This window comes from Lithobates pipiens, unplaced genomic scaffold (assembly GCF_037356315.1).
Source record: "Lithobates pipiens isolate NorthernLeopardFrog02 unplaced genomic scaffold, aLitPip1_a1.2 Scaffold_13, whole genome shotgun sequence".
In the NCBI taxonomy this organism is placed as follows: domain Eukaryota; kingdom Metazoa; phylum Chordata; class Amphibia; order Anura; family Ranidae; genus Lithobates; species Lithobates pipiens.
The window spans coordinates 282,260,519-282,273,325 of NW_027507718.1; the positions used below are offsets into that span (position 1 = coordinate 282,260,519).

At 40.4% G+C, this 12,807-nt stretch overlaps 1 protein-coding gene across 3 annotated transcripts in view; it reads left to right on the top strand.

The window, feature by feature from the left end:
* The window catches only part of SGMS2 (sphingomyelin synthase 2), a 92,162-nt gene extending 82,824 nt beyond the window's left edge, over positions 1-9,338 (top strand). For all 3 annotated transcript variants that reach the window (XM_077476684.1, XM_077476683.1, XM_077476685.1), the window contains one exon: positions 2,463-9,338. In XM_077476684.1, the coding sequence (XP_077332810.1) occupies positions 2,463-2,666 (204 nt within the window). In that variant the 3' untranslated portion in view covers positions 2,667-9,338. The remainder of the gene's footprint in view (positions 1-2,462) is intronic.
* The last annotated feature ends 3,469 nt before the right edge of the window (positions 9,339-12,807 follow it).

A 12,807-nucleotide genomic window follows, 5' to 3' on the forward strand; every position in this document is an offset into this window, starting at 1 on the left:
ACCAATGCCATATAGGTTATCCATCTTACACTTCAGATAGAGAGGGGACTACAAGTCCCTAACATTCGGCGCATCTCACTCTTCAAATTGAAAGGAGACAAAGGGTCCCTGAGCCCCTCTGGGATTATGCCACAGTGAGCAGTTGGCAACCTACAATTAATAGTACATATACACATATGGACTCATATGTAAATCATATATATATATATATATATATATACACATACACACACACGCTGTATCTCACAAAAGTGAGTACACTCCTCATATATTTTGTAAATATTTTATTATATCTTTTCATATTACAACACTGAAGAAATTACACTTTGCTACAATGTAAAGTAGTGAGTGTACAGCTTGTATAACAGTGTCAATTTGCTGTCCCCTCAAAATAACTCAACACACAGTCATTAATGTCTAAACCACTGGCAACAAAAGTGAGTACACCCCTAAGTAAAAAAAAATCCAAATTGGGCCCAAAGTGTCAATATTTTGTGTGATCACCATTATTTTCCAGCACTGTCTTTACCCTCTTGGGCATGGAGTTCACCAGAGTTTGACAGGTTGCCACCCCTCCATGACAATAGCACAGAGCTGGTGGATGTTAGAGACCTTGCGTTCCTCCGCCTTCCATTTGAGGATGCCCCACAGATGCTCAATAGGGTTTAGGTCTGGAGACATGCTTGGCCAGTCCATCACCTTTACCTTCAGCAAGGTAATAGTTGTCTTGGAGGTGTTTGGGGTCAAAATCATATTGCAATACTGCCCTGCAGCCCAGTCTCCAAAGGGATGGGGATCATGCTCTGCTTTAGTATATCACAGTAAATGGTGGCATTCATGGTTCCCTCAATGAACTGTAGCTCCCCAGTGCCGGCAGCACTCATGCAGCCCCAGACCATGACTTTGAGGACCTGGACTTGAATCTGGGCCCTCAGCTGTGTCTGGCAATGAATCTTCTCACTGAGCTATCTGAGATGCTGGACATCACCTTGTCAGATCCTTTAGACAACCCTGCTTGTACCTTGATTTCAGCTGAACCTTGAACTCTTTGTACCAATGTAACTCCATATCATCTGCCCCACCAATGTACCCCCTTGTTCTTCTGTCCCACCACTGTAACCCCCCTGCTCATCTGCCCCATCAGTGTACCCCTTTTCTCATCTGCCTCCCCACTGTACCTCCATGCACATCTGCTCCACCACCGTATCCCCATGCTTTTCTGTCTCACTGCTGAATTACCTTTTCATCTGGCCTAACACTGAACCCATCTGCTCATCTGCCGCACCACTGTACCTCCTGCACATGTCTCACCTCTGTTCCCCCTTCTCTCCTGCCCCACCACTGTTCCCTCTCCTCTCCTGTCCCACCACTATTCCCCCCTGCTCTCCTGCCCCACCACTGTAATCCCCTGCTCATCTGCCCCACCAATACACCTCCTTTCACATATGCCCTTTTATTGGACCGCCCACGATTGTGGATGAGGCACCAGAGCCTCTCTGGGAAGTGCCCTATAGATGAGCATATGTATATAAGCAGCTGAAGGAGGTAGTACTGCTAGGCTCTGAGGAAGAAGGTATCCCTTCAAAACGTGTCAGCCACCAGTGGTTCATATGTCCTCTTTCTCGTCAACTGGAGAGTGCTATTATTAGGTGGATTGCCATAAGTTAAAGGCTTTTATATTGCGGTTTCTTTCATATGCTTGTGAGTAGTTTTTATTCTTTCCTTTTAATAAACATATCAAAGGATCATGCACAAGTCTGGTGTGCCCTGTTTTTTCGACCCCCCCCCCCATACTTACCTGAGCCCGATCTCAATCCAGAATTGTGCATGAAAGCAGCTACTGGCTCTGTCACTCCTCACTGAGCAAATTGATAGTTCCTGCTGCTGTCAATCAAATCCCATGATGGAGGGGGGGGGGGGGGGGATGCGCAGCCAAGCCCCACAGTCTGTGTCTATAAAAGGTGGCAGTGGAGCACGGGAGCAAGTCTGAATAAGTGCCCACATCCCCATATAAAGCGTCTTTCAATGGTTAGCATTATGTGGGCGGAGGAGCCAGGAGCGCTGGGCGGGGAATCCAGAAGAGGAGGTACAGGGCTACCCTGTTCAAAACCATTGCACGAAACAGGTAAGTATGGCATGTTTTTTATTTTAATAATTATTATTAATGTAAAATTATATATTATATAAAAAAAAAAGGAAGCTTTACAATCACTTTAAAATATCTATTTCTTATGCCCATAAGGTGTACCTTATGTGTATAGATTTGAATATTATCCATCATATTTAACCATCCTTTATTATTAACTTGCAAGACATGCACTCTGTCAAATCAGGGTCAGCATATTTAAAGATTCTGCTGTATTCTGAAGGATGAAACAATGTATGTTATAAGTTTCCACGTATTGACTAGATTTTAAACTTTCTGGAAAATGTAATAAAATTGGCTTAACCTTTTGTTTTAGGCATTGAAGACTTCATCCCCAACTAATTTCCTTTCACGGTCCTGGTGGTTTCCTGTGTTTTTCTTTTTTGAGAAGAATGTCCAGGCTTCTATTCCATGCTCTTTCTCCTGGCCCATCTCATGGCCTCCCAGCTGCTTTAAGTCTTCATGTAAAACATATGCAAGGGTTCAGAAGACTGGAGAGGACAATGAGAAATGCACCTGAATCACCAATGAGATAAATAGTGGACTCTTCAAAAGAGACATTCTGTCTAACCAAAGGAATATTATTTTTGTGAAAGAAGATGCATCTGTATATAAAGAAGCGGACCAAATTTTCAGATGTTGATTACAACAGTTGTTATAAACAGGATATGTCTGTATCCATGCACACAGTACTAACAACATATTCTTTTTTATGGAAGTGTCTTAATTAGATGACAAAAAAATGTTCCCTCTGGAACATGTGTTTTGTACCTTCTTTGGGGTAGTTTATGTAATCTTTTGTTAAGTTCATTAACTCACACAGAATACCAATAATATTCCACAAATGTCCCTTACTTAGGTTATTTGCCTTTGGTTCAGGAACCAATGTAGATAACAACATAGATAATAGTTAGAAGAGATCCTGGCGAATCACAATTTTTCACCATTGCTTTTCAGGTTGATACAATCAGTTTCTTTGGCTTCAAACTCTGGATTTCACTGATCCAACTAGGTAAAGATCAGACTTTGAAGATGTGTACTGTCACTGCAGCCAGCAATAATCCAATGCTGTACTGTGCTTATTACCAAAGACAAGATGTGCTTCACATTTAAATGCAGAAAACCAATATGTAATTGCAGTTGCAGACTTCACAGCCATTAATGATGGCTGATCTGATCTGCAAGTGAGAAACAGATAGCTCAGCCCTCCAATGGAGATGAAAACAATGGTTTTGGCTTATATAATATAGCAAAGCAAAAAGTGCAGCATTTTTTTTTTAAGTCTTCTGTATATTAAGGGGTATAGCCTATAAACAAATACATTTTATCTACTTGTGGCTACTGCGCACATAGATAGAATTTTAGTTGTTCTGTTAACAACCAAGAAGGGCTGCAGCTGTACAGAAAAAGTTGGATCTGTCACTCTCTTTTGTCATAACTGGGCAACCATATAATTATAACAATTGGTAGTGTCACGTTAATCCATTTAGAAGGTTTACATTTTTGGTATTATTAACAAAACATTGATGATAATATATTACTGTATTATTTAAAGTACACCTATTAGCTATACATACATTCTAAACTGGTTACAAGTAATATCCACCTTCAAATGTCTTCTTGGACATGACACAAGAAACCCTGAATCCTTGGACACACTAATATACAAACTTTACCCCTTCCCTGCAATGATGATTGTTGGCACCCATTGCATTGGTAGAGAGGTCGTGCATTGAAATTATGGGGCAGTACCAAAGTGCGGGATTTGGTAGGCCAGCAATTAACATTTTAGGGACCTTTTCATAATTTTAATAATAGACTATGCCAGGATTTGGGATGTTTGACAAAACATATGAAGATCTCTGAAGGCACTGCTAGCCAGTTTAGAAATGTGACTAACTGACAGGTGTATATTTTTGTAGATTGACCAAAAATATAGAACAGCTAATTGCTACCTGGCTGTTTTTTCAGCTGAAAATACATTTTGCCATATTTTTTGGTCAGAATGAAAAGTGCAATAAGATATAAAGGTCTCCTGTCAATTATTGAGAGATTCAAGATTCTTCTTGTTATACAAGAAGATAAATAGGAAATGGCTTACGTAAGAAAACCTTTATGTCAATCTACTATTTATGTAACTATGATGTAATTTTATTTGGCATTTCGCCAAATTGGATTTATATGCTTAATACTACACTATTACACAAAAATACTTTGTTCTAAAAAAAAAAAAAAGCATCAGAACATGGATAATATACTCAGAGACGTGTACCCATGGCTCAGGGAATCTGGGAACAATTACAGTGTTAGAAACAAACATTTCTTTTTTGCCTTTTGTGTAACAAGTTTATGCTAGTGGTAATCAGCCCAAAATGGTAAAGTTTTGGCCTTCTGAAATGAAAAGTCCTCTCCTAAAAGCATATCAAATTGTTCTTTGATAGTGCAGTTCTGTTTTAGGCAATACTATTGAAGTTTAATTCTTTGAAAGCCACACATTGCTTAAGACTATTTATATCAGGGACATCACTAGGCCTGGGCACTGGGAACATGTAATCTAAATCTACTACCCAGCACCCCAAGTGTTGGGCTTGGCACTACAATCTCCCTCCCCTGCACCAACTTCAGCTGCTGCCGATACTCTCCCTATGTTTTTGAAGCTGATGTTCTGCAGGACCCCCTTAGTGGTGTGCAGACAGACAGAGGGACAAACACTGCAGATACCAACTGTGTCCCTCTCTCTAATCAGGGAGGATAATTCTTCTTCTCCCTGCCTGAACACTGCCATGGGTCTTCTGCAAAATCTCTGTATGGACAGTCCCAGGTCTTCAGAGGTTAATGTCTGTGGCTTGCACATGTTTGAAAAGTAAGTTTGATAGGCAAGAGTTGAAGGGGTCATCATCTACACTTGATTGTTAAATATGTACATACCTAAAGAAATCTGTGTGGCATTTTGACTTTGATATTTAAAATTGCTAGTAGTGTACTGTAAACGTCTCTTTCCCTATGACTGATGTCATTGGGACTGATAGCAATTCTGTGTGGCTGTTTCCCTGTGACTGATGTTTTTATGTGTGGCTTTGCGCTTGTTATGTTGCTACATGGTTCTGTGTGGCTTTCTCCTGATTACTAGCATTACCCCATTCATTATAGCATTCTGTGAGTCTTTGCCCCTGTAACTGATGACATTCTGTGAGGCTTTAGAACTGTTACTAATGGCATTCTGTGTGTCTTTACCCCATTAATTATAGCATTCTTTGTGGCTTTACCCCATTAATTATAGACTTCTCTGTGGCTTTACCCCTGTGAATGATGGAGTTCTGTGTAGCTTTACAACTGTGACTTATGGCATTCTCTGTGGTTTTGGTGCATTATTTATAGCACTCTCTGTTGCTTTAACCCTGTATCTGATGGCATTCTGTGTGGCTTTGTCCCTGTGACTGATGGCATTCTGTGTGACTGTATCCTTATATTTGCTGGCATTCTGTGTGATTTTACCTGTATAATTGATGACATTCTGTATGTTCACTACTGGAACTATTAGTATTCAGTGTGACCTTACACCTGTAACTGATGGCATTTTGTGTCTTTACCCCTGTCACTGACTTGTTCTATGAGTCTTTACCCCTGTCACTGACTTGTTCTATGAGTCTTTACCCCTGTCACTGATTTGTTTTATGTGACTTTATCCCTGTCATTGAGTTGTTCTGCATGTCTTTACCCCTGTAACTTATTTGTTCTATGTGACTTTTCCCCTATACCTGACTTTTTATATGTGACTTTACCCTGTCACTGATTTGTTCTGTTTGACTTTACCCCTGTCACTGATTTGTTCTATGTGACTTTACCCATCACTGATTTGTTCTATGTGACTTTACCCCCAGTCACTGATTTGTTCTATGTGACTTTACCTCTGTCACTGATTTGTTCTATGTGACTTTACCTCTATAACTGGTTTTGTTCTATGTGACTTTACCCCTGTAACTTATTTGTTCTATGTGACTTTACCCCCGTAACTTATTTGTTCTATGTGACTTTACCCCTGTTATTGACTTGTTCTATGTGACTTTACCCATGTCACTGATCTGTTCTATGTGACGTTACCCCTGTCATTGAGTTGTTTTATGTGACTTTTACCCCTGTCACTGAATTGTTCTGTGACTTTACCCCTATAACTGACTTGTTCTATGTGACTTTACCCCTATAACTGACTTGTTCTATGTGACTTTACCCCTGTTATTGACTTGTTCTATGTGACTTTACCCCTGTCACTGAATTGTTCTATGTGAGTTTACCCCTATAACTGACTTGTTCTATGTGACGTTACCCCTGTCACTGAATTGTTCTATGTGACTTTATCCCTATAACTGACTTGTTTTATGTGACGTTACCCCTGTCATTGAGTTGTTTTAGGTGACTTTACCCCTGTCACTGATTTGTTCTATGTGTCTTTACCCCTATAACTGACTTGTTCTATGTGACTTTACCCCTTTAACTGACTTGTTTCAAGTGACTTTACCCCTATAACTGATTTGTTCTATGTGACTTTACCCCTATAACTGACTTGTTCCATGTGACTTTACCCCTGTAACTGATTTGTTGTATGTGACTTTACCCCCCCCCCCCCCCCCCCATTACTGACTTGCTCTGTGTGACTTGACTCCTATACCTGACTTGTTCTATGTGACTTTACCCCTTTAACTGACTTGTTTCAAGTGACTTTACCCCTATAACTGATTTGTTCTATGTGACTTTACCCCTATAACTGACTTGTTCCATGTGACTTTACCCCTGTAACTGATTTGTTGTATGTGACTTTACCCCTGTCACTGACTTGTTCTATGAGTCTTTACCCCTGTCACTGATTTGTTTTATGTGACTTTATCCCTGTCATTGAGTTGTTCTGCATGTCTTTACCCCTGTAACTTATTTGTTCTATGTGACTTTACCCCTATACCTGACTTTTTATATGTGACTTTACCCTGTCACTGATTTGTTCTGTTTGACTTTACCCCTGTCACTGATTTGTTCTATGTGACTTTACCCATCACTGATTTGTTCTATGTGACTTTACCCCCAGTCACTGATTTGTTCTATGTGACTTTACCCCTGTCACTGATTTGTTCTATGTGACTTTACCCCTGTCACTGATTTGTTCTATGTGACTTTACCTCTATAACTGGTTTTGTTCTATGTGACTTTACCCCTGTAACTTATTTGTTCTATGTGACTTTACCCCCGTAACTTATTTGTTCTATGTGACTTTACCCCTGTTATTGACTTGTTCTATGTGACTTTACCCATGTCACTGATCGGTTCTATGTGACGTTACCCCTGTCATTGAGTTGTTTTATGTGACTTTTACCCCTGTCACTGAATTGTTCTATGTGACTTTACCCCTATAACTGACTTGTTCTATGTGACTTTACCCCTATAACTGACTTGTTCTATGTGACTTTACCCCTGTTATTGACTTGTTCTATGTGACTTTACCGCTTTCACTGAATTGTTCTATGTGAGTTTACCCCTATAACTGACTTGTTCTATGGGACGTTACCCCTGTCACTGAATTGTTCTATGTGACTTTATCCCTATAACTGACTTGTTTTATGTGACGTTACCCCTGTCATTGAGTTGTTTTAGGTGACTTTACCCCTGTCACTGATTTGTTCTATGTGTCTTTACCCCTATACCTGACTTGTTCTATGTGACTTTACCCCTTTAACTGACTTGTTTCAAGTGACTTTACCCCTATAACTGATTTGTTCTATGTGACTTTACCCCTATAACTGACTTGTTCCATATGACTTTACCCCTGTAACTGATTTGTTGTATGTGACTTTACCCCCCCCCCCCCCCCCCCCGTTACTGACTTGCTCTGTGTGACTTGACTCCTATACCTGACTTGTTCTATGTGACTTTACCCCTTTAACTGACTTGTTTCAAGTGACTTTACCCCTATAACTGATTTGTTCTATGTGATTTTACCCCTATAACTGACTTGTTCCATGTGACTTTACCCCTGTAACTGATTTGTTGTATGTGACTTTACCCCCTGTAACTGACTTGTTCTATGTGACTTTACTCCGGTAACTGTTTTTTCCTGTGTGACATTGCCCTGTAACTGATCAGTTCTATGTGTACCCCTGTTACTGATGGTGTACTCTGTGGCTTTGTGACAATTTCCCTTCCTATACCCTTGTTTCTGATGAGATCCTGAGTGACTTTTCCCTGATACCGATAGCATGCTTTATAGCTTTATTCTTGTGACTAAGGGCACTGTCTGTGGCTTTACCCCTGTGACTGGTGGGGTCCTGTCTCTCCCTACCCCTCTGACGAATGGAATTTCGGGTGGCTTTAATCCTATGACTGATTGAGTTATGTGTGGCTGTTCCCTTAAGGTTTTAGGTTAAACCTTGTCCTCATAAACTGCACTAATAATCTGGGCTGTGCCAAATTACCTTGGCATCAATTGTGTGACCACATATGCCTTTGTTAGATATGCCCTGACTTAATTTAGATCCCAGCAATGCCCTAAATGATACATGGTTTCCTAGGTAGGTGCATTTCCCTCAAAGGGGGTTATCTCTTTAGGGTAAACCTGAACCCATGTGTGATGGTAAAGGATGCAGGTTAAAGCTAGTATGATGACTTGCCCCTTCATATCTAACGCCACCTATAGACAGATTTCATATGCAGTGAAAATGTAAACAGCACTTAGATGAGAGCAAACTGAACGCAGGGCACACTTTCAGATAAAAGTGTAAAAAAGTTTTTAAATGTTTTTTCAAAAAAGTTAAATGTTTTTTTAAGCAATAAATGTAAAATGAAGTCCTTTTTAGGCACACATCCTCTATTGCATGAAATATTTTTAACATACCTATTTGTGCTGTTTTAAGTCTTGTTTATTTTATGTTGCACCTTTAAAATAATTCATGCAAGATGTTGTTTCTTGTTTCTGAAATGTTCAGACACAAACATTTGTATTTTATGTTAATCTACGGTCTTTGTTTCTTGATACCAAAAAGTGACTTAAAGAGGAAAGTTTAATGAGAAAAGCAAATAACTCATTCAAAAACCTATTTTTGTAAGCAAAGATCTGATGTTTTTTTTCCCCAAGAATGTATATACAGAAAAGTATTTTGATAAAAATGAATATTGCAAAATAAACCAAAATGGTGCTGCTGTATATTCACCAAGGTGTATTCAATGTTTATTATGTCTTTTGAAAAAAAAAAAGTGTAATGATCAAAAGCTTAGCAAAACCGTTACAACAAAATTTTAACAATGTATAGATAATAAAGATACAGTTCTAAAAAACGAACAATAAAACCATTAGTGCAAAATATATGTGAAGACGAAACTGTAATCAAAATCCCCAAATATAGTGGATAAAAATGAAGTGAAAAGAAACTCCATATAAAATGCCCAAAGGAGTATAAATCTCTTAGTACAGAAATTTAAAGTAGAATTCCATATTTAATGTCACTTTAACCACTTTCAGACCGGACCATTTTGCTGGCTTAAGACCAGACCACTTTTTGCGATTCGGCACTGCGTCATTTTAACTGGCAATTGTGCGGTCATGCGACATGGCTTCCAAACAAAGTTGACGTCCTTTTTTTCCCACAAATATAGCTTTCTTTTGGTGATATTTGATCACCCCTGTGGTTTTTATTTTTTGTGCTATAAACAAAAATAGAGCGACAATTTTGAAAAAAACACATTATTTTTTACTTTTTGTTATAATAAATATCCCCCAAAAATATATTAAAAACATTTTTTCCCTCAGTTTAGGTCGATACGTATTCTTCTACATATTTTTTACTAGTAATGGCGGCGATCTTTATTGTGACTGTGACATTATGGCGGACACATCGGACATTTTTGGCACATTTGTGGGACCATTGTCATTGACCATTGTCATTTATACAGCAATCACTGCTATACAAATGCAGTGATTCCTGTGTAAATGACACTGGCAGTGAAGGGGTTAACCAGGGGGTGGCAGTGTAGGGGTTAAGTGTTCCTAGGGGTGTGTTACTAACTGTGGGGGGCTGGGCTTTGTTTTAGTGAACACTGATCTCTGCTCCAATCACATTGAGCAGAGATCAGCGTCACTTGTTGCTAGGCAGAATGGGGAGATGCTGTTTAAAACGGCATCTCCTCGTTCAGCCGCCCCGTGAGACAATCGCGGGTATGCCCATGGCGATCGAGTCCACGGGACCCACGACCGGACTCACGGGGGTCCCGACCGCCACGTGAGCGCGCCGCCGGCAGTGCGCACGCGATGGCAGGGCGGCATTTAAAATTGGACGTACCTGTACGCCAATATGCCTGCCCGTGCCATTCTGCCGACGTACATCGGCGTGCGCCGGTCGGAAAGTGGTTAAATAGTCACCAGTAATCCTCCTAGAACACATTGCAACTTACTGTATGTAGCTAATGCTTCCACAGCAGTAGCGGCTGGTGTTCCATTTTTTGTTGGGGGGGGGCAATTTTTTAAGCCAATTAGAGCCTCATGCTCTAATCATGTGCTTCAAAAAGAAAAAAACCCATTGAAATCCATGCATCCAGCGCCCTGCATGTAGCTTAAGGGCCGGGCGCATGGATTAGGGGAGTCGGCGCCCCTGCAAACCTAATAGAGCGTCCGCCACTGTTCCAGTCTATTGCAGCACATGCTGCAGCCACATTGTTCATTTGCTACATACAGCAAGGCAGGCCATACACAAAACAAATGTCTTTCCTGCAAACACGGGTTGCAGGAAAGAAATTCACTTGATTCCCCCAATAACACAGACAGTGTTGATGCGGGAATCCCTCCAGCGGGCCATTGTCTTCTCCCAGTGGGAGGCAGGGGAAGCCATCCCCACTGGGAGAAGGCAATGATTATTGCTAGCGGCTATAGCAGCCACTAACAATAATCACAAGAGAATCTGGCAGGCTGGTTTCACCTAAGTTGATTGATTGATCAGCTTGGTACATTCAGCCTGCCCACCGAAAGTTCCAGAACTGATTGAGGTAACTGCTGTCAGATATAAAGAGAGTACGGCTTAGTCATTCTCCAACATCCAAGAGAAGCCTCGTATTTTTATCAAAGAATACAGGGCTTCCTCTGATTGGCTGAGGTGGAAATCGTGACATCAACAACAGTTCATTACAGCACATGCCACAGCCACATTGTTTTTTAATGGAGAAAGTTTGTTTGTTTAATGCCATTTGCACAGATACATTGACCTCTTATTTTCCCATCATAACATTTCATTGGGCCAGCTGAAAGGAAACAAACAGCAAACAATAAATAAAATAAATGACATAACAGCAATGTTAAAAAAAACAGCATATTATGAGTGGGGGAGGGGGAGAGAGGTCCTCCAGGCATGAAGTTCTCTTTGATTTTCAATGGGAACTCTCTTCCCCAGTGAGAGAACAAGATGAGCCAAAATATTGGCAATCTCCTTCAGCCTCAGAGTTTTTCCAGTTATTACATCTCATTGGGCCAATAGAAATGTCATGAAACATACAGTACAAATGGCAAACAATGAATATGATAAATGGCATAACAGAAAATCTTAGAAAAAAAAAACATAACAGCATATTATCCTCTGTGCATAAAGTTCTATTTGGATCCCAACAAGAACTCTCTCCCCCAGTGGGAAGATGGGTTTAGGTCTTCCACCCTGACAAACATATTGGCACTCTCCTCAAGCATTAGAGCTGCTCCACAACATACCCTGCAATACTAAGGATCCCTCTGACAATAAAGATGAGCTGCGCCATCGCTCCCTCTCCACAATCAGTACCACTACCCTACACCCCTACATCATGAAGGTATGCTCAACACTGCCATACTCAGAAGCCCTTAAACTCCAGAGAGCCCCCAGTTTGCTGGACTCCAGTAAGGGAAGGCATAGCTTAGCCCATTGCCCTGTAGGGGACAGCTACTGGACTAACACTGGGCTAAAATGCCCATGAGCCACATTACTAAATATACAATAGCTCTAAGATCCAAACTACAGAATGGTATGAACCCTGGGACTTGAATTTGCTTTCTAAATAGGTTTACTATCCTGAAACACAATCACAGAAGGTACATATTGAATCACAGAAGGTACATATTCGGGTTGATTTACTAAAGGAAAACAGGCTGTTTACTCTGAAAGGGAAGTTTCACTTTGCATGGGAATTTTCCCTAGAGCTTGAATGTAGTGAAATTTCAATTTGCAAATATTACCCAATTGCATGCAGGGAACATTTAAAAAAAAAATAGATTTTTCCTTGCATGCGATTGGATGATAGAAGTCAGCAGAGCTTCTCCGCAATCATTGAAATGCAAGGAAAATTCTCCTGCAAAGCGAAACTTCTAATGCAATGTGAAAAGCCCATTTGCTTTTAGAAAATCAACCCCATTATGTTCCTGTCTTCCTCCTCCTCATCCTGTTCACATGGTTCAGTGGTTCACTAAGTACACAAAACATATCACACTGAAATCAAAGCCCTGGCACAGATGGGTGGGGAGAATGGCTGACATATCACTAAAGGACCCTGTGCAAGAACATTCTACTACCAAGCACAAAATAAACATTCACTATGAATGCATGCATCGTAACACACATGTGTATATGTGAATAGGCCCATACAGTTTCTCGTTCACACTAAACTGC